Source organism: Juglans regia, chromosome 12, assembly GCF_001411555.2.
Source record: "Juglans regia cultivar Chandler chromosome 12, Walnut 2.0, whole genome shotgun sequence".
NCBI classification, from domain to species: domain Eukaryota; kingdom Viridiplantae; phylum Streptophyta; class Magnoliopsida; order Fagales; family Juglandaceae; genus Juglans; species Juglans regia.
Genome location: NC_049912.1, coordinates 21174839 through 21197639, shown reverse-complemented (window position 1 = coordinate 21197639; position 22801 = coordinate 21174839). Strand labels below are relative to the sequence as shown.

Below are 22801 nucleotides of genomic sequence, written 5' to 3'. Positions count from 1 at the left end.
TAAAAGTTTCCTTATTTATGTTGTGCAAAAACAATGCCAAAAGTTTTAAAGCCTTGTTTGTTTTCCAAAAACATCTCATCTCATCTCATTTCATCTCACCTCATCATTACAACTTTCTCAAATCTCCACACAAAATAAAATAAACAAATCAACTTTTTCAAATCCCAAAACAACAATAATATTAAAAACTATATTCTAACAATATTTTATTCAACTTTTTAACTTTAATCTCAACTCATCTCATCTCATCTTATCTCTGAAAACAAACGAGCCCTTACACATCCAAAAGTTTCTTTACATATTATTATGTGCCGAAACAATGTATTTACCATTTAGCATATGAAATGAACTTTTTTCCTTTTTCAATATTTCACAATGAAACTTAATGAAAATATTCCAAATTTAACACTTGAAAGCACCCCAATCACAAGGAGGCATAAGAACATCAAAGAGTCTACATGTTTCAAACCTCAATCAAATCACAGTACTAGCAACCACTTATAATAATTAAAAACTAGTTACAGAGTAAACAAGATAGGCAGCAGAAAGTAAGTACTACTACACAAGTAAAATACTGGACAACATTTAAAATGTAGAAGCCCCTAAAATATAATACACAAACAGCAAACGTTGAGATTCTATACAAAATACAATTTCTTTCTGAATTGTTGTGGCCAGATTTTGGATTTCTAGTACTTGTGGATCCGAGCGTGAAGGGAGAAGATGGAGAGCCAAGTGAGAAAGACAAGGAGGACGCAGGCAAACAAGGAGACAGCAAGGGAGCCTGCCAAATGTTGGCAAAACTTGTCGTAAGTGGAGCACACCTTAATCCAACCAACGTGCTTGTTGCCTTTCAACCCCACGTATGCAACCCCACCAGCACTCCCGGTTGCTGAAGCTACTATGCCCAACATCAACTGCAGTACCAGCATTTGAATATTAAAACAAATCATGTTATATCTTTGTTCTTGGTCGCAACTATTTTCAATCTTTTCATATAGGACTGTTTTTATGAAATTTCTTATACCAATAATTCTACACATCATCTCTTTACTATCAATGATCTGATATTAAATGATTGGAGACTATGTATCACGTTCTTAATAAACATTTGTCTTTTTTATAGGTAGATTGGAGGAAACAACTAAGAGAAAAGCTCCATCCTTCCATGCATGTATATATCCATGTATGTAGAGAGAGAGAGAGAGAGAGAGAGAGAGAGGGGTTACCACATCCAAGAATGCAAAATGGAGGAGGAATTTAGTTTGGAAGTTAGGTTTGGAGAGAACCGAAACTGATGCCAATATTGAAATGAGAGCATAAAGGCCAGCGATCGACAGTGCCACCACGTAGTATCTGCAAATACGGTCATACATACGTGAAATCAATAATTAGGCTGTATTGCCCTTTGTCTATGGTCAATCCTATCACGAAGGGAATGGAGGTTATAACATATATAGGAAAATACTATTTGCCCTCTCAATAGTGACCGCTTGTCAATTTTTATTTATTTATTTAGTGATTAAGAAAATAATTTTAAGTATATTGAGATAATTTTTTTTTTATTTTTTAAAAATATTAAAAAATAAAAAAAAATAGCTAAAAAAACTAAAAAATAAAAGAGCAGTAACTTAAACGGGTTACTCTGGATGAAAAAATAATCCGATTCTATAACATATCTTCTTCTATATTATTATTTGTGACAAAGGTACTGTAGACAATTTCATATATATATATATATATATATTTTAACTGTAAAGAGATTACATAAAAATAAATCAATAAATTCATATGATTTAACGTGATATGTTAAATTATAAATTTATTTTTTATTATAAAATAAATTTAATCTAACAAACAAATTTAACTCAATTTATAAATTTATTTTTATAACATCGTTTCGTGGGGATAATACTTCTTATAAACTCAAATCATTTATAGAGATATACATATAGATATGTAGGGTGAGAATCCAAGCTACTATTTAGGATGATCTTGTTGATGCTGAAAGTACTGGAAATCAGTGGCAGAACCGGGAAAATTCATATGGGGCCGGGGTAAAAGTAGTACTAAAATTAAAAAAAAAAAAAAAAAAAATTGGGCTTAAAATTAATTCTTATCCAGTTTATAATAATTTATAAAAATCACAAAAAAATAAAAATCTTCGAGTTTTTTGAACATTTTATTTAGAGTTTGGCTTAAGATAAAAAAAAAAAAAATCATTGAATATGTCTTGTTATATAAATGATCAACGTGTGAGATTGATTGAGATAAATAAATATATAGATCTCATCCGCTTTTAATAGATAGATCTAGTGATTTTTTTCACAATATGCTAATTGCTAGGAAAAAATTTTGCAACCATTAATTAATGTTGTCGTTAAAATCAGAGACATGCATGCAGCAACTCACATAAAAGCAGGGGAGTGCTTGAACTTGGCGTCGCGATCTCCAAGGCCAGGTACCCACTTCGTTTGCTTGCTGGTGACCATAACCACGACACCAGTCACCGCCGCGGCAAATAGCAACACCCTGAGGGCCACATCAACCGCGAAATACTTCACGACGGCTGGAGCATCTGGTCTGGGTGGGGCTCCCTTGCCGTATTCCTGGTCGGACTTAGGATCAGCGCTGGAAGCCATGGATGATCTTTAAGGGTGAGTAAGCTGCCTCTGGTGCTGTATAATATATAGATGGAGGTTGATTTTGGATAAGCGAAAGATGATGAAGAATATATGCGTGTGTATGCGCATACATATATATAATATATATAGGGCGATGCTACAGCATGGGGCTCTAGCTGAGCTGTAGTATTATTTTATTGGATGTGCTGGGCTTCAGCCGGAAGTTGCAGCACACTTTTTATAATATATATATATATATTTTTTTTATATCATTCGAACGCGTTAGGTGTATTGGGATTTCTTCACACGATAGAGTATGAAGAAGATTTATTTTTATTTTATATGTGTTTTGTTTAAATAATTTTTTATATAAATCTTTTAATATATTAAAATATTTTTTAAAAATAAAATAAATTTAAAATTTTAGTAAAAAAAATATTTTTTTAATCAAAAAGTAAAAAAAATATATTTTAAAAAATATTTTCTTAATAACAAAATAAAATAAAAAATTATAAAATTTTTTTTATAATTTTTTATTTTAATTATGAGTAAAAAAATATTTTTTAATAATATTATAATTTTTTTTAAATACTTAAAATAGACATGCTACAGTTTCGTTGGAGCTTCCGTTAGGGTTAATATATACTTTTTTATGTAGATTTTTTTAATTTATTTTTTATATAGATTTTTTTAACACTTTTAAATATTTTTAAAAAATAAAATAAATTTAAAATATCATTAAAAAATATTTCTTTAATCAAAAAATAAAAAAAAATTCATTAAAAAATAATTTTTTAATCACAAAATAGAATAACTATTATTTTTTTTATTTCGTGATTAAGAAAATATTTTTAATAATATTTTAATTTTAATTTTAATTTTTAAAATATTTAAAATTATTTAAAATATTTATATAAAAAATTAAAAAAAAATAGATAAAAAAAGTTACAGTCCAGCTGAGTCCCAGCGGGGCACGTAGCATTTTATATATATGTGTCATGTGTGTGTGGTGTCTAAGATCATGTTCTGGAAGCTGAGCAAAAATGTATGAAAAATTTTAAACAATAAAAATTGGAGTTCCCCGCACGCCAAGTGATCGAGCTTGATTTGAAAGGCTGTCTTGTCAGTCGCCACCAGCTTTCTCATTATCTTATACAGATGCCAGCCGTTTTTCAATGCAAAATAATGTCGAGTGTAAAGAAAACGTGGGGTGTTTTTGTTTAATTGCAGGAAGGCTGGCTGCCGAGAAACTTGTGTAGATTAATTTATTTGATGGAGATTGTTTTTCTTTTTTGCAGACTTGGGCTTTAAACCAGAAGTGACTAGAAGATTTTATCTATAAGAGTAGACTTTGGCATGTTGTCCGATTCGGTATTATCCCAAGCGTTGGTACAATATCTATCATTGACTTTCTGGCCCTGCCTCCTCACAAGGTTGTTTATTCTCCGTGTTAGGTTGGACAAAGGAATTTGGGTGGATTAACGAAGAGATAGACACATGATCACGTATGATCTTAAAAATATATACTAGGGTTCGTATCTATTATCTCTAAGGAGATGTTTGGATTCGCAGGACATCTCAGCTCATCTCAACTCATCTCATTACTATTCATTACTATTCAGCAACTTTAACTCACAAATCTCACTACTATTTACAATTCATCTCATTACTATTCACAATCTATCTCAACTCATCTCAAGTCATCTTCGAATCCAAACGTCTCCCGAGAATGACAACAGTTCTGTTTGGATGATGAGATAATTTTAGATAATTTGACAACATCTATAAATTGTAATATTTTATGAATCTTATTGAGATGTATTTGAATGTAAATATGTTGAGATATGTGTTTAAATATATAAAATAGGTTGATATGATGAGTTTAACTTTCTTATTAAAAGTTAAAAAAAGTAATGGATCAAATAAATGATTATTTTGAGTTGGATTGAAGTGAATTTGTGTTACAAACATAGTATAAATCTACAAAAAAAGTCTCGTAAAAATAAACTTTTAAATTGACATGATTTAATGATGTGATACATCAATATACTTTTTTAGTAAAAAGAACTTTACAATCTAATATACTATATCAAACCATGTCAGTTTTTAAATTTATTTTTGTGAGTTTTTTTATAAATCAAGCATTTTTCTTTCTCTAAAACCCGACGCCCTTAAAATTTGGATAAATAATTTTAGGTGAGCAAAGCTTAGATGCTATAAATAATTAAGATTAATGAAAGTGTGATATATACCCAACACTAAATTGGGTTAGATTGTGAGTACCTTTGCATGAGCATCATCTATAAGTTAATTTCCACAATAATTTTTTACATACTTTTGCTTTGCAACGTCCCTAGCCATACTTAAAAGAAATGCTTACGTTATGCCAAGTTCAGATCGATCGAGGAAGTCATGTTTATATTTGAAAAACATTAAGTAAAAAGAATTGATCCTTTCATCAACAAGGAAACGAAATATGGATATTTTAGAATTCGATGATTTATTTTACAAGTAAGCCGACATGTTTGAAATTTTGGTGAGGTCTGGCCGGCAGATCCATATTTCTGCACCTACCTATTATATAAGCTTTAGCAGACATCACGTAAATGAGTTTGCTTTTTCATTGCAGTTATATATATATATGTTTCATCTTTTTTTGTGTATATTATCCACTTAATTGTTTGAATAATGGGTTCAAATAAAAGCTAACTAAAGTAACTCTCTCTCTCTCTCTCTCCAATTTATTTAGAAAAGTATTACGTTCAAAATTCTATAAAAATAAATTTATAAACTGATATAAATTTATATGATATGTTAGATTTAATTTATAATAATAATAATTTTATAATCTAACGTATCATATTAAGTTACGTCAATTTATAATTTTATTTTTATAAAATTTTTTTTATGATTAAAATATTTTTCATCTACCATTCATTAGAACCTGATGAAAGGCTTCCACGTCATAACAAAAGAGAGTTTATCCTTTAGTTGCTGAATTTATAGTCCACAATATTGGATGTTGAACGAAGAAGTCCATGAAAATTACAAAACCCATTTCATTTATATATATATGACCAAGTCTCAAGAACTACGTCTATTCAATGACCATTAAAATTTGATGCTTAGTGTATATATATATATATATATATATATATATATATCATGAACTCTAGCGCTATGAAGATATAAATTAGTAATTCAATTGAAAGGGAAATTTTCATAATTTTTCGGCGCCAGGAATGATGGGACTGCACAGCAATAAGTCCTCTGCGCGAAAATGTAGCAGCAGCATGTGCATTCTTTCAATTTCAAATTCGCATGACTTTTATTTACCTACTCTTTCTTTATTTATTATTTTCTTGTTTTATTTTATTTTTCCTTCTACATCCATCTTGTCTGCTGATAGGCAAAGACCTGGCTAAGGAGAGGTTTAAATTTAAAATCTATCTCAATTTATTTCAATTCATTTAATCTCATTATTATAATTTTTTTAAATTCTCACGTAAAATATAATAAATAATTCAACTTTTTTAAATCTCAAAACAACTTTCCTAAATTTCTAAATAAAATATAATAAATAATTCAATTTTTATTCTACTATTCACAAACCATCTCAACTCATCTCAACTTATTTCTAAATCCAAACATCTCCTAAATGTCATCACATTACATGAATTCAAACCTTCTCCTGCTTAAAATGGGCCGCCTCCAACTCTATTTGCAGAAGCATTCATTCCCATACTCTCCATTAATTCACCCATGCATCTTCTATTCCAAATCCTCTTTCAACGGCTGACTAGGTATCATCTATCTAACTGGGCCTTGATGACTATTGTTAAGAACAATCGCAAACTTGCATTTCATTCAGTACATAATAATACCCAATAAAGGGGCTCAAATTGTGCACCGTCCATTTCAATACAACAAATAAATTAAATAAATTAAATAAAGAAATAAAATTATAATGATTATAAAGATAATAGTAATGCTAGATACAGTTCTTACATTTCACAGGGAGGGTAACTCATGAAATGCCCTCCCTGTAAGATTAATGTCCGTGTACAAATCAAAACTCGAGCAAATTAAAGAGAAGCCACGAGTGTGGGAGAAAATGTAAATGATGTAAAGAGAGATCAATAGTAGTTGATCTTTTTAACAAATATATAAAATTGAACTAGTTATTAAGTAGTATTAAAGTACATATAAGAAGGTTGTATGTCTATCGTATTATATGATGTCATATCATTAAAAATATTCTAATGTATTCTTGGAATATCATGAATTAATTTCTCTTAAAACTAATTACTGCAAAACTCTCAACTTAAAAAACTTTTAATCGATCAATTTTTGTTATATAGTTTCGTTTAGGTTTTTGAGCTAATTTTTACTCAAGTTTGAGGGTATAAATTATGTAGTTTCGTTTGGGTTTTTGAGCTTTTTACTCTAACTTTGAGTGTATAAATTATATAGTACAATCGCCATACAAAGTATAATTAGGGTTTAATACACTCTCTAATTAATGAACTTTATACTCATCTAAGTATATGGGAATGGTTCCTTTTTTTCTTTTGTTATGAAAATCGTGACCAGTTAAACAAAAAAAAAGTTAATATAAAATACTCGTGCATCTCCTTAATTTTTTGTTCAACTAAAAAAAATAAAATAAATAACTACATGTTCTATTTTTCAATTTTTCTGCGATTCTTATTAAATACAATGATGAAAAAGTTAATATATGTTTAGTTCTATCATATTTTTGTGCAAAAAATTAAAAAAAGAAAAAACTCAGACGTTGTTAAACAACTTAAAAATAAATACAATTTTGAATCGGTTGGAATCGGTTCAAATTGGTCTAAAATCGACTTGAATCAGTCGATTGAAGTAGTTCAGTAAACAATTCAAAATTTTCACTAAAATCGGTTTGGTTTCTACTGATTCAGTTTGAATTGACTAGAATCAAATCGTTTTTTCAAGCTTTGATAAACTTTTATTGCATACAAGTCGGTGCATTTTTATTGTAAGATTCATTCAACTTTTAAAACAATAAAATACTAATTATTTTTTAAAATAATGGATGTGAAATGCTCCAACATAAACAATGTGTTGAGTGTGCCAAAAATGAGGAATGCATATAGATTTTTTCATAATGCGAATGTACTCTTTTTTTTTTTTTTAATAGTATGAAATTTCCATTATAGAAAGAAAGACTTACAAGGAAGCCTTATCCACTCAAAAAATTTGGGATATAGGCAGTGGAATCACATCGATCTCACATTACAACATTGTCTACATGCCAAGCATAACGAGCCAACCCATGAGCAGGCTCATTACCTAATCTATGGACATGTTGGACTAAACATAAGTTAAACCTTCTCATAAGATTCTTAGTTTCCTGCAGCACATGAAATAATATTGAGAAAGCAACAACTTTTTCAACTTGAATAGCTTTGATCATCACCAAACAGTCACTTTCAAGAACTAACTGAGTAATCCCTCTTTGCAAACAGAATTGTAGGCCTCTAAGCATTGCAAGAAGCTCCACTGCCTTAGGCTTAGCAACATTTTGTTCTTTCATACTAACAACAAATAATACATCACCACTTTGGTCTCTTAGAATTGCCCCCGCACCTGACCTCTATTGGCCTGAAAACATGGCTCCATCAACATTGAGTTTAACCAAACTAGAAGGAGGTGGCTGCCATTTGCAATAATGCTTTAGATTTGATTGTGGTGACTGCATCTGATCCTGAGCATATTTCTGCAAAGACAAAGCTTGAGTTACAACCTGTTTTGGGCTGATAACTATCTTTTCATGAACCATCTTTTTTCTTCTAAACCAAAAACCCCATGCCAGTAAAAAGAACAACCCCATTTCTTCAGTTGAGCCTCTACTATGTATGTCCAAAGCAGTTTGTAGAAAACTTTTTTGAACTTCATTATCGTGCACAGAAGGTAAAACCTATCTCCAAGTTTTTTGTATCAACTGACAGTGCAATAAAGCATGTGACATGCATTCTGGTACATTATTGCACAAACATCAAATGGGGTCTACATTGACATGTTTATTTATCAGATTCTCTATAGTTGGTAGACAATTCTTACATGCTTTCCAAGCAAATATTTTCACCTTATGGGGTATCTTCAGCTTCCATAGACTTTTCCATAAAGGAAAAAATTGATGGTAATGTGAACTTTCAACATCTGTCCCAATCTCTCTATCTGTTAGGAGCTTGTAGGCTATTTTGATAGAAAATCTTCCATCCTTTGCTAGCCTCCATATAATTTTGTCTTCCCAACCCTCTGGATTAAGAACTGTCTTTAGCATATAAGTAATAATGCTTGGATTGAAGGCAACTCGAAGCTTCTGTAAGTCCTACCATTTTGTAGTTCTATCAATCAAAGTATCAACTGATCTCTTAGTTGTTCTGGTATGGAGATTGATTCTTGTTGTAATGAGTTATGATCAGGGATCCAGCAATCCTTCCATATTTTAATTTTTTTTTCATCCTCTACACACCATTGGCATCCCTTCATCAAACATAATTTAGCTTCTCATATACCCTTCAAGCATATGAGGGATCATAACCTAGTTTTGCCTAAAAAAAATCAGAATCTAGGAAGTATTTTGCCTTAAAAAACTTATGAAGAAGAGTATCATTTTCTTGTAAAATTCTTCATCCTTGTTTTGACAAAAGAGCCATATTAAACTTCCTGAGATCTTTGAATCCCAAACCACCATGGAATTTTGATGCACACAGCTTGTTCCAACTTACCCAATGGAATTTTTGTTTCATTTTCTTTTCTGCCCCACCAGAATTGTGCCATCATTCCTTTCAACTCTTTACATAAGCAATCAGACAACTTGAAATAACTAATCATAGCATAACTTGGAATGGATAAAGCCAATGCTTTAATCAGGATCTCCTTGCCTCCTTGTGATAGGTGATTTTCCTTCCAAGTTTGAAATTTCTACCACACACGATGTTTTATACCAGAAAAAGCCTTTGATTTTGCTTTGCCAATCATAGGTGGTAACCTCATGTATTTCTCACATTGCTGAACCATGCTTCCCCCCATAATGACATGATTTCTTCTCTCATCTCAGCCCTTGTATTTTTACTAAAAACCATAGAAGTTATTGACACTTATTCAGAAAGATAAGTTATAAATGTATATTCTTTCTGAGTTTCCTCGTACACAAGCAACATGAGTGCCTGCCCCAGCCTAGGTTTGTTAACATGAGCCACCTCATTATGATCCTTTTTAGCTATTTCTCTTCCATTCTTTGGTTATTACTGTTTACCAATTGATTAATTTATATTATTTTCTCTCATCTCTTCTCCTCACTCAAACTGATCTCTTCTTTCTTCTCTTGATAGGTTTGAAGTGTTTTGATGCGTAGATTATTACAAATTATGAAAAGTTAAAAAAAACTAGGTCAAAAAATATAAAATATATAATATAATGTATAGATAAAAAGTTTAAAAAATACGAATATATTTTATTATTATAACTAGTGATGTGTCTAATTCAATGTGGGATATAAAATTATTATGGATAGGCAAAATGTGGCATTTTATTCAAAATTTGCTTAAAACTTTAGCTACACCAACAGTAATGCTCTGAAATTCATGATTTAAAACCCACAAGCAACTTTTTAGGGACCTGGGACCAGATCTGGTTAATACTGATTAATATATGGGCTGTGCTGCGCATCAGCCGGAAGCCGCAGCACACCCTTCATAAATTTTTTTTTTTTCACCCCAGCACGTTAGGTGTGCCGGGGCTTCTTCACACAGTAGTGTGTGAAGAAGATTTATTCTTAATATATATGATCACTCTTTTGAGAATTTTTTCCTGACTTAAAATGAGAAAAATGAATGTATGAAATAAGTTTGGCAAACATTTAGGCTCCGTTTAGATTGCAAGATAGTCTTATCTCATATCAACATCCAAACATTACAAACATAAATACTTTTCAATTTCAAGTTTTTAACTTTTTTATCTAATCATTACAACTTTCTCAAACTTCTAAACAAAATACAAAAATAATTCAATTTATTCTCTCTCCTCTTCCAAAACCCCATAAAATATCTTAATTCAAACCATTTTACTATTATTCATAAAGTTATCATCTTATCTCAACTCATTTTAACATCTAAATGAGCTCTATACATGCGATTTTTTTGAATGACAAAATATGCTTCATATATAAATAGTACCGTACGTATAACCCGTTTAATTAGCTATATATTTCGCTAGCTTCTATTCTTGATCTTGAAATTCACTATTTATAAAAGTGTAATGTCAGATAAAGTCTTAGAGTATGCAAGTCTCGCATATTCTCTTTGAAAAAAAATGGGATCCACTACTTTGTCTACATAGAAAATTTATACAAAAAAACTTATACACTATAATTTAATATAATTCATTAGATTGTATAACTTTCGATCTAACGTATTAATAAATTAAGCCACACGGGCATATAAACCTTCTTAGGTAAAATTTGTGTATATATTTAGGGTAGTGATAGGTTTAGTACCCTGTTACTACCCACGCAACTAGCCCCTATTGTGTCGAGATACGTAAACTCTTAATTATTCGATTAATACGGAATACAAATTTTTGAAAATCTTTTTTTTTTCAAGATTATTTAAAATGAGAGAAATGAATATATGAAATGAATTCTATATAAACACTTATTATTATCTGTGTATAAATGTTTTAGACAACATAATATTATTTTCAGAAAAACAAGTATCCATTGTAAAGGAGTTTTTCCTCCTATCGGCCTTTAAAGCAAGCTCACGAGGAAATATTAGAGAAGTAAGTCAAAGAGTTCGGCCAAACCCAACGACCCTCCTCTAAAATGAGTCAATGAGTCTCTGTAGAGTACTCGGCCTACGAGCAAAACCCACCCTCGAAGCAACCCATGCGCAAGGAAAGTGGACAGTAGGGTCAGATGAGACTCACTGCCTTGACAACACCCCAATGACACCTTACCCTAGAAAACCTGCACAGGTAGGTGCGCGAGAAATATGGAGAATCCTTGATTTCCTGACAGTAAGCCTAAAGTGCCTTAACAGGGAACGCCTGCAAAGTAAAGTGAGTTAGGGAGCCATGCCACATTAATGGCACCAATCCACAGACTCCATGCCGCATTAATGACACCGCCCCAGAATCATGCCGCATTAAAAAATTCTGACTAAATGAATAGTGGAAAGGACATAAGCTCTTCAAAGTCAGGAATGAACTGCCCCCATCAGAAACTTAGTATAAAAGTCGATCATTAGGTATGAAGAACTCTATCTAATTCCTCTAAGCTAACACGCGAACTACTATGGGGATATATTAACTTTAGCATCAGAGACTCCTCAGCCACCATCAAGGCCCTTCACTTTTTGTGTTTTCTCAATTGTGTAGGTGAAAGACTCAAGATTCGAGTTGTTGAAACTCGGCCCAAAAGCGTACGAAACACGACGTTAACAGTGGCGCCGTCCGTGAGATTCCTATAGACTTCATGTGTCATTCGTATGCCTGTGACATCCCGTTCTCAAACAACTAGGGGACAAGAAGAAGCAACGTCAACAAACATGAAAGCGGGCTCGCCGCTATGGAACAATTGGTAGGAAAGTTAACTACCAAGGTGGAGACCATTCGAAAAGAGAACGAGGCACACATAATAGCCATTAACGAGCCAGAAAATCAAGCAGAACCAAGTAACAACGAGCATGTAGGACCCAAAAATGCAAGAGGAGGAGGTGACGTAGAGGAAGAAAGAAAAAAATATGTAGAACAAGCTACGTAAGCTCAAAGGGAAATACGAAGAAATGGAGAGAAAGAGCGGCACATCGTCATCAGTAGACCAATTGCATACCAGTACGGATCTACCCTACAACGAGGAGGTGATGGTTATGCCCCTGCCACCGAAGTTTCGGGTTCCCCTCATGGACATGTACGATGCAGCTAGAAACCCCCTTGAACACCTGGAAATCTTCAAAACTCACATGACCCTGCATGGTTTTATGTGAGAAGTGGCATGCAGAGCTTTCCCGTTGACATTGAGGGGGTTGGCATGAGTATGGTTTGGGTCTTTGGCACCTGGGTCCATAGACAGCTTTAGGGAGTTGGCCTGCCTGTTCCGCACACAATTTAAGGCGAGCCAGAGAAGAAGAAGGCCCCGCAATGTACCTCCTCACCATCACGCAGGGGGAAGACGAAAGTATGAAGACATACTTATCCAGGTTCAGCAAAAAAAGAATGACAATAGACGACCAAGATGAGAAGATAACTTTAGCGGCGCTTTTAGGAGGAGTGTAGCCCCGATTCTAATTCGTGGCAAAGTTGGCAAGGAGAACTCCTGCCACACTATAAGAATTCATTGATCAAGCTGACAACTTTATTAACGCCGAGGACACACTTTGGGCCTTGACCGAGCCGAGGAGGAAAGGGCCATGTGAAAGGGAAAGCACAAACCAGAGGCAAGGCTCGCGAAAAGCCGGAGAAAAGGCCATGTGACAACAGGAGAAAAGAAGCCCCTATGAAGGGCCTGGGGCTTCTATTCGACCAGTCGGGGCTTGCCATCCAAAAAGACGACTGCCAACAGGGCCAATAAGTCGACTACAAGAGCACTACCCACTGGTATTGCACCTACCATTAGTCTAACACTCATAACACTGAAGATTGCCTTTCCTTGAAACAGGAAAGAGAGCAGGCTAGGCGGTCGAAGCCTCGGTACCCTCATGCCCGGAGGCCAGAGCGGGAGTGGAGGAGTAGATTGCGGGAAAGAAGTACAATCGGCCCCGTGCACTACATTAAGAGGGGTACCTCTGGGGGAAATCAAAACCATTGCAAGGGGATTCACTGGAGGGGGCGCAATCTCATCTGGTAGGAAGGCGCATGCCAGTCGAGCAACTTCACCACTAGACGGATTCTCATCTGGTAGCTTCGCAGACATCTAATTTTGGGAAGCCTTTACCCGGATGGGGATAGATGCCACTCGACTCCAGCTAGCCCCCATGCGACTAAAAGGTTTCTCCGGGGACATGGTCCAGCCGGCCGGAACCATCACACTGTCCGTCTTGGCGGGCAGCGCCCCCTCGACGGCCCTTGTCATGGTCAACTTCCTGGTGGTAAGGGCTTCTTCATCGTACAACATCATAATCGGTAGACCCACCCTCAACAATCTAAGAGCAGTAACGTCGAATTACCACTTACAGATGAAGTTCCCAACCTCTCAGGAGGTGGAAAAAATTTGAGGAGAAAAATTCCTGGGAGGGGAATGTTACACGCAAGAATTGAAGCCAAGGGATGGCAGGGTGCATATGGTCCACACCCTTAGGACGTCAAGCACCTGTAGCTGTGTTATTGCGAAAGAACTCTATTACTTGTAATTTATATTTCAATGTTGATCATGTAAATTCTATTAATGAAAATGTGGTTTTTCAATAATAAAATATGTCTCGTCTATCTCAACTCCTTACTCCATCAACGGCTACGTACCTCCCTTTGAAGCACCAAAGAGATGAGTTATGCCTAAGACTGCTTTATCCCTCTCGAGACGAAGAGTGGACCAGCCCTATAACTGCCCGTGAGCGTCAACATGCAAGAGCGGGTCCAGTCCCAAACTGCCCGATAACTTACAACCCCGCTTGAGGTAAAAGTCAAGATGCGTCTTAATGTCATCTCGTCCTTCCTGAGATGGAGAGCGGGTCCAGCCCCTCAGCTGCCCAAAAATTTACTTCGACCTCCGCCACACTGAAGAGTAGGATCAGCGCCGGCCTGACCCAACACTTACATTTCCTGTGATATCAACGAGTGGGCGAGGGTCCAATCCCAAATAGTCCAGCAACTTACCTCCCCATGAGGATCAATAGGTGGGCAGGCAACCTAACCTCTCTCACGTGGGAGAGTAGGTCCTACCTCCTAACTGCCAGACAACTTACCATACCCCCATCACGGCGAAGAGTTGACCGACTTCTTAGTCGTCTGACAAATTATCTCATCTGGTAACCAAAGAGGCGGGCTTAGCCTCAAGCATCCTGACCCCTCCCTCGGTGGAGAGAGGGTTTAGCCCTTTGACTACCTAACATTATGTCATGTCCAATAATGGAACACCAAACGAGCAACGCCTTGGACTCCTCACCATGCTCCTTCTCCACCAAATGAAATGCCAAGCAACTAATGCCTCACGTCTCCGGCAAAACAACCCAGGTTCACAAATTTCGCACTCGTAGATCGAGGATGAATTATACTAACTTATTTATTTTGTCTAGCAATGTATTAGATGTCTCCTACTCGCCTCAAAGTGAAGAGTGGACCAGCTTCTCAGCCGTCTAGCAAACTACCTCCTCGGGGGGACCAAAGAGATGGGCTTAACCTAAGGCATCCCAACCCCTCCCCCCCAGTGAAGAGCGGGTTTAATCCTTCGACTACCCGACATTACACTATCTCCAACAACGGAACGCCGAATGAGTAACGCCTCACCACGCTCATTCTCCCCCAAAAGGAACTCCAAGCGACTATTGCCTCATGTCTCCGGCAAAACAATCCAAGATCGCAAATTCCGCACTCGTAGATTGAAGATGAGTTATACTAACGTATTTATTTGGTACAGAGATATATTAGACATCTCCTACTCACCTCATGGTGAAGAGCGAATCAGTTTCTCAGTTGTCCAGCAAACTACCTCCTAGGGGGGACCAAAGGGGCGGGTTTAGCCTAAGGCATCCTGACCCCTCCCCCACTGGAGAGCGGGTTTAATTCTTTGATTGCCCGACATTACGCCATTTCCAACAACAAAACACCAAACAAGTAACGCCTCAGAATGCTCGTCGAACTCCTCCTACACCAAATTAGAAGCCAGGTTTGCAAACTTCACACTCATAATAGAGGATGAGTTATGTATTACATCTCAACTACGCAGTAAATCACATCCCTCTGGGGAGACCAAAGGGGAAGGCTTAGCCTAAGACATCTCGGCCTCACTCCCTGTGAAATATGGGACCGTTCTCTCCACTACATATCATAGGCTCCCAAGGAGTTTCTCTCCCTCCAAACCAACGAGAACAAATCAAGACAACCCAAGCGGCATCACCCATACACTCCTCGCCCGGTGCACTCCCCGAAGCATGCGAATGAAAAGCTAAGAACAAAGAAGAAAAAGAAGAACCCAAGAAGAAAGAAAAACATGTACAAGGAACTTCATCAATATTATTACGAAGTACGTTACAAATTGAAGAAAGAATGAATACATCGATACAAGAGGGAAAAATAGTCAATTGGCGGGGTTGACACTGCGAGGTTGCCTAATAGTGCGCTCGAGATTAGTTCCTTCCCTGTCAAAGCCCCAAGCTTCGACACCACTGGGTCCCGAGGGAGTCCTTACACTTTCAGTGCCCTCAAATTGCTTTGAGAATTCAGGAGCACGTGATCTCTTGTTCTTTCCAAACCCTCCAGATAGTCGTGTCTTCACGGACTTGTTTCAACCATTGCCATAGTCTACAAGGCCGACGAGAAGATTGAGGGAACCAAGTGTTGTGTTCCCATGGACTTGCCTTAACCTTTGCCTCAGTCAAAGAGGTCGACGAGAAGATTAAGGGAGCCAAGTGTCGTGTCTCTGTGGACTTGCTTCAACCATTGCCTCAGTCTACGAGGCCAACGAGAAGATTAGGGGAGCCAAGTGTTGTGTCCCTAAGGAGTTGCCTTAACCCTTGCCTTAGTCTACGAGACTGACGTGAAGATCAGGGGAGCCAAGTGTTGTGTCCCCACGGACTTACCTTAACCCTTTCCTCAGTCTACGACGTCGGCTAGAATACCAGGGAGCCAAGTACCGTGTCTCCATGGACTTGACTTATCCCTTGCATCAGGTCCGTTAGGTCGACAAAAGAAAAAGCAGAGGAAAGATAATATTAAGGGAGAAACAAACATCCAAGGCCAAGTTACAGAGAAAAAAGACAATTTTATTGATAGTCAAACGTATACAAAGCGGGAGCAAATGGTCGCAAGGATATCTAAAGAAACTTGGTCAGAGGTCTTTATAAGGAAAGGAAATAATGTGCATAACTTTACATATAGAGAAACATAAACATGAACTGAGGCGCAGGAGCGTCAGGATCCAGCTCAGGGGCATTGGGGTCTAGCTCAGGCACATTAGGATCTGGATTGGGGGCATTAGAATTGGGAGGGAAGGCGTCAAGAATCATGTCTCTGCCCAGGGTGCAGTCGTGCTCAAGCGCGTCAGGGTCTGGAGGGCAGTCGCGGGGGTCAATGGCTCTTAGGTGTTCCTCGAGGGCTCTTGAGTTTGCCTGAGGGTTCTCCAAAATGTGGTCTTGCATCCTCTTGAGGCCTTCAATGTATCTGCACAACCAAGTCTAGTAGCAGACAAACAAAGCTTACCTCAGTTGAGACAGGTCACTCCGCAGATCTTCAATGACCACCATCTGGGTGGCTAGCCTTTTCTTAGCGCCCTCTAACTCTTCAGATGTTTGGTCGGCCCTCATCTTCACTTGGTCGATAGCAACCTAGGCAATTGTCAAATAATCTTCTCATCCTTTCAAGGCTTCAAAAAGGACTGGCAATCTTTGTCGATTTGTTCAAGTTGATGAACCTCAGAATCTCGACAGCCCCTTAATTCAGCATTCTCCCCCCGCAACTGGCTCACTAACTTCTCAAGAGCCGCCACCTTCGCAATCAGTTTATCAACTAACCCCTTGACCGAGATCCTCACCGCCGACTCTGTCAAGACATCATTACGAGCCAATTCGGCTCTTTTCGTGGGTAAGCTAGGCTTTCGCTAGCTCCACCTCCAGATGCTCATTCTCCTCCCTCTCCCCTCGGCCATGCCACAGGACTTGTCGTGCCAACAAGTGAAGGGTCTGGTTCTCCTCTTCAACTGCTTCCTGACCATCCATAATGAAAGCGGGTAGTCGAGATGCACCATGTCGCCAACAAAAACAAACGCGGGAATAGTCAGTATAGGATTCCTAATCATAAGATGGCAGAAAAGAATGAACCAGTGCGAGAGACCTCAAAGAAGAATTCCATCAAAGACTTGGTCACCCGTTTGAGGGAATTTGCTCAAGCTCCTGCCATCTCTGATCTAGGAATGGCTTCCACTAGACTCTCTTCGAGGGATGGCCGGGTAGCCGCTTCCACATTTTAGACTCCGCCCTCAACCCTCTTTGCAGGGCTGATGGAGGGCTGAGAAAGAAGGTGGCCCTCGGGAGCCGAAGAAAGTTCCTCACCACGAATTTGAGGCTCCCTTCTCTCATTGGAGCTTCGCGGGTTCTCTCCGTCGGTCCTCACCTCCACGACCATTTCAATTTCAGTAGTAGGTGACCTTGCGACAGGCACAAGAGAGAGAAAGCAACAGTCGTCTTCTCAATAGCGAGGTTAGGAACCACGACCAACTTTGGCTCCACTCATTCCCCTCCAGAAGCTCTCTCAAGAGGGTCCTTGGTTGTGGCCACCGTGAGCTCGACGACGGTGGTGCAGAAGTAGGTCCCTCTCGTGATGGCTGGGCGTGGGGGCACTTGGGGGAAGATGTCCTCTATACACCTAGGTTAGAGCCTCATGACGGGCTCTGAAATCAAAGCGGCTGCAGAAAGAGGAGTGGATGGTGTCTCTGGGATGGCAGGACTTTGCCCCATGACCTCCTTGGTGGATTCGAGGCATTGATAAATGGGGCTGGCCGTGGGGCAGGCACAAATTGAGGGGGCACTGTACCTCAATTAGTGTCGAGGAATGCCCCAAAGAAAATCTAGGAGGGGACATTAGGCTACTGTAGGCCCTGGCAACTTCCGTGCAGAGTTTCTTCCACTTGCCTATGGGAGGAGGACTTGGGGAACGCTTCCGAGCCGAGGTGGCTTTGGGTTGCATGGGAATGGTGCGGTCGTAAAAAATGGTATGACCAGGGAGAGGTAAAAAGGCCTTTATATTTGCCTCCCCGATGAGAGTCTCTGAGAGAACATGGAATGGTTGATTATGTACCCAATCTTTAACCAAAGCAATACTACGTAGCTCCTCAGGAGAGGCTTTCGGCCGTATTGCTTTGTAGTCAGGAACCACCCTCATATGGTCCGAATGGGAAACTCACGGCTGTTCACTTGCTCAATCGGAAATTCCCACCCTCAACTGGGCACAAAGAAAAATTTGGGGGTCCAATCTTTGACCTTCCAATAACGCGGTTCCAAAAAATGAGGGCATGCATCGCCCTGGAACTGCAAATGTTCACCTCACATTTTATGACGTTGTGGGTCAGGAGAAACTCGCGGCCAGTAAGGTCAACGTGCTCTGGGTCTGACTTCAACAAAGTTCACCGCCAGAGGACACAACAACATATCAAGATCCTCCAAGCATTTGGGTGGAGTTGAGAGGGGGCCAATATGAGACGATCTAGTAGGTCACGGACAGAACAAGGGAAGAGCTGCCTCAGCCCGCAAGAGAACATGATGGGGAAGAGGGCAACCTCCGAGGCATAACCCTCATCCTCGACAGCCCCTCCCGTGGTCTAGGAACCTCAAAAACTACCTTCTCCAGGACATGGAATGTGGAAGCTAGTGACGACATGAACTCAGAGGTGACGTTCGAATGCTAATTGTGGCAGATATAGAATTGCTCTGCGGTGCGAACCTCGGGCTAGTCCAGTTCCCTGGGAATTGTCTTCTTGGGAGCTATTGAGATTGAAGTTGAGAAAAGCGACAGAGAGGAAGAGAAGTCGAGCAAAGATAATGAAAAGATTAAAGTATATAGATGCGAGGATGTGGTAAATGGGGAAGAAAGGAGAGAAGAATCGTGTTTATATAAAGGGGAAGTAATGGTTGGCCGTTCGTACCCATGTGCCAGGCTGGGGATGTGAAAGGGCTCTGTGAAACATGTGACACAACACGTCATGGGCTTCAACGATGAAGGGGGGAATTCAGATAGACCCCGACGATAGTTAGCATCCCAAACTCATGGGAATGCATGCGCCCCACGAAGCTGGCAAAACGTGCATGCATCCCGTAGAATGTATTGAACGATGTGACGTGGAGAGAATGAGCTGTCTGACACCATCAATACTGAGGGAACTGGAAAGACACAATCAAGTGCAAAATCCAACTGTTAGAAATAGTGCCAATAAAGTCGGGAGGGTAACCGTTGCCTGATATTGTTAAAATGACAAAAAAAACCCGTACGAGCATAATCTAGAGTCCGAAACCTGACTAGTTGAAGAGTTGGGAAAGTAATGACCGCCCATTTTTAGAGAAATGGATCTCAACGGCAGCAATAGCGAGAAAATATATAGCATGAAGACAAAGACAAAAATAAATTCTCATTGGACTAATCAAAATTGGCGGGGTAACTATAAGGAGGTTTTCCCTCCTCTTGGCTCTTAAAACAAGCCCACAAGGGACCATTAGGGAAGTAAGTCAAAGAGCCCGGCCAAGCCCAATGACCCTCCTTTAAAAGGAGTCAGTGGGTCTCTACAAAATACTCAGCCCACGAGCAAAACACACCCACGAAGCAACCCACGTGTAGGGAAAGCAGATGGTAGGGTCAGATGAGACTCACCGCCCTGACACCATCCCGATGACACCCTACCCTCGGGAACCTACTCAGGTAGGTGGAAGAGAAATATGGAGAACCCTTGATTTCCTGACAGTGGGAATGGAGAGGCTTAACAGGGAATGATCGCAGGGTAAAACGAGCCAGGGAGCCACGCCGCATTAATGGCGCTACTCTCCAGACTCCACGCACATAAATGACGCCGCCCCAGAAGCCACGACGCATTAAATGATTCTGACTAGATGAATGGTAGAAATGATATAGACTCCTCAAAGTCAGGGATGAGCTGTCATCATCAGAAACCTAGTATAAAAGTCGATCTCTAGGTACGAAGAGCTCTCTATGATTTCTCTAAACTTACGTACAAACTACTAAGGAGATATATTGATTTTAGCATTGGAGACTCTTCAACCACCACCAAAGACCACTCACTCTCCGTGTTTTCTCAATTATGTAGGTGAAAAATTTAAGATTCGAGTTGCTAGAACGCATGAAATACGAGGTTAAGACCCATGCATTTAATTATTTATCTCCCTTTCTCTCTATATATATATATATATATATATATTCTTCATGGAATCATGAGTATGAATTTAATGTAGCAAGCTAGGAATCTTATCTGATAGTAGTATAAGTACTGTGCATGCATGGTGATTTTTGATCATTAGTCTGATTCACAGCTAGCCGTCATGTTAAGTACTGCCCTGATGCATACGGCACGGGCTAGCTAGCTAGGCTGTTGTAAATTACAATTACGTACGTGTGTATATATATATATATATATATATATATTTTTATATATTTAGTGGGTAATGTTATAATTGATTCTCTATTTTATTTTCGTTTTATCAGGTAAAATATGATATATTTATTATTATTAATGAATTATAAAAAAATATTTAATGATAATAAATATATCACATCTTATATAATAAAATGAATAAAATAATAATATAATATATAAAATTATATATATTAAGGACCCACTCTCCATATTTTCTTAATTGTGTAAATAAAAAATTCAAGATCCAAATTGTTAAAACTCGACCTAAAAAATGTATTAAACACGGCGTTAACACTCATGTATTCAATTATTTATCCTCTCTATATATATATTCTTCATGGGAATGAATTTAATGTAGCAAGCTAGGAATTAATATTCTTATCCGATAGTAGTATAGGTACTGTGCATGCATGGTGATCTCTGACCTCCCTTAATAATTTTCATCCAGATTAATCTGATTCACAGCTAGCCGTCATGTTAAGTAGTACTGCCCTGGTGCATACGGCACGGGCTAGCTAGTTAGGCTATTGTAAATTACAATTAAGTACGTGTGATATATATATAGTGAGTAATGTTATACTTCGTATTAATATTTTATTTTCAGTTTACTATATAAAATATGATACATTTATTATCATTAATAGTAAGATGAATGAGATAGTGTATAAAATTTTTCATATATATATATTTAGAACAATGTTATATACAGTCTCTATTTTAGAGATTACAATATAAGTCTAAATAATTTTATTTTTAAAATTTTTTAAAATTATAAAATATCCTTCTTAAAATGATATTTTTTCTCATTTAATAAAAGACATGTACATACAATCTTTAAGTGAGAACTATAAATAGAATTTCTCATATATTTATAAAAAATATTTTAACCAAAAAGTGATCATTATAAAAAAATAATCTCATAAATTAATATGTTTTAATATAATTTATTAAATTATAAAATTATTTTTATTATAAAATAAATTTGACGAATTACATTAAATTAAATTAATTTATAAGATTAATTTTACTATGGTAGTACTTCTATATTTATACGTAGACCAATGTGCATGGATGAGTAAAATTACTGTATATATATGTCAGACAAAAGTAGTTAAATACGTACGGTCCATATTCAATACTTGGCTGCTATTGAAGTTATAACAGCTAGCGCCGCTAATGTTCGTTTGTGAATAACAAAATGGAAAAGGCTACTTCAACCTATAAAAAGTTATGATAAAATTGATTGATTGATTGATTGACTGTTTTTTAATTTTTAATTTTTAATTCTTTTATTTAATAATTAAAAAATAAATATTAATAAATTGATTTTTTTTCTATTTTTTTACTACACAAAAATACTTGCAGCAGAACCTTTTTTTTTTTTTTTTAAGAGTAATGCAACAGTCTTCGCTGGAGCTCTTTGGGATATAGTATTGTTTTACATGTGATTTTTTTAAATTATTTTTTATATAAATTTTTAATAATTTTAAATATTTTAAAAAAATAAAATAAATTTAAAATATTATTAGAAAAACACTTTTTTAATTAGAAAGTAAAAAAAATTATTAAAAAAATACTTTCTTAATCATAAAGTAAAATAAAAAATTATAAATATTTTTATATTTATAATTTTTTATTTATAATTTTTTATTTTACTTTATGATTAAGAAAATATTTTTTAATAATATTATGATTTTTTATTTTTTTTAAATATTTAAAATTATTAAAAAAATTATATAAAAAACAATTTAAAAAATATATATATAAAAACACACTCTGAAGTCCAGCGGATGCTCTAACAAGAGATGTAGCATTTTCTTTTTTTAAAATGTTTTATACGGCC

At 36.8% G+C, this 22801-nt stretch overlaps 1 protein-coding gene across 1 annotated transcript; it reads right to left on the bottom strand.

Moving 5' to 3' along the window:
• Positions 1–382: 382 nt before the first annotated feature.
• On the bottom strand, positions 383–2864 carry LOC109005950 (CASP-like protein 1D1). Its single transcript, XM_018985066.2, has 3 exons — positions 2413–2864; positions 1230–1356; positions 383–917 (listed from the first exon to the last, which is right to left on the bottom strand). Exons 1-3 carry the CDS (start codon positions 2640–2642, stop codon positions 690–692), a joined length of 585 nt encoding a protein of 194 aa, XP_018840611.1. The 5' UTR covers positions 2643–2864; the 3' UTR covers positions 383–689.
• Between the last annotated feature and the right edge of the window lie 19937 nt (positions 2865–22801).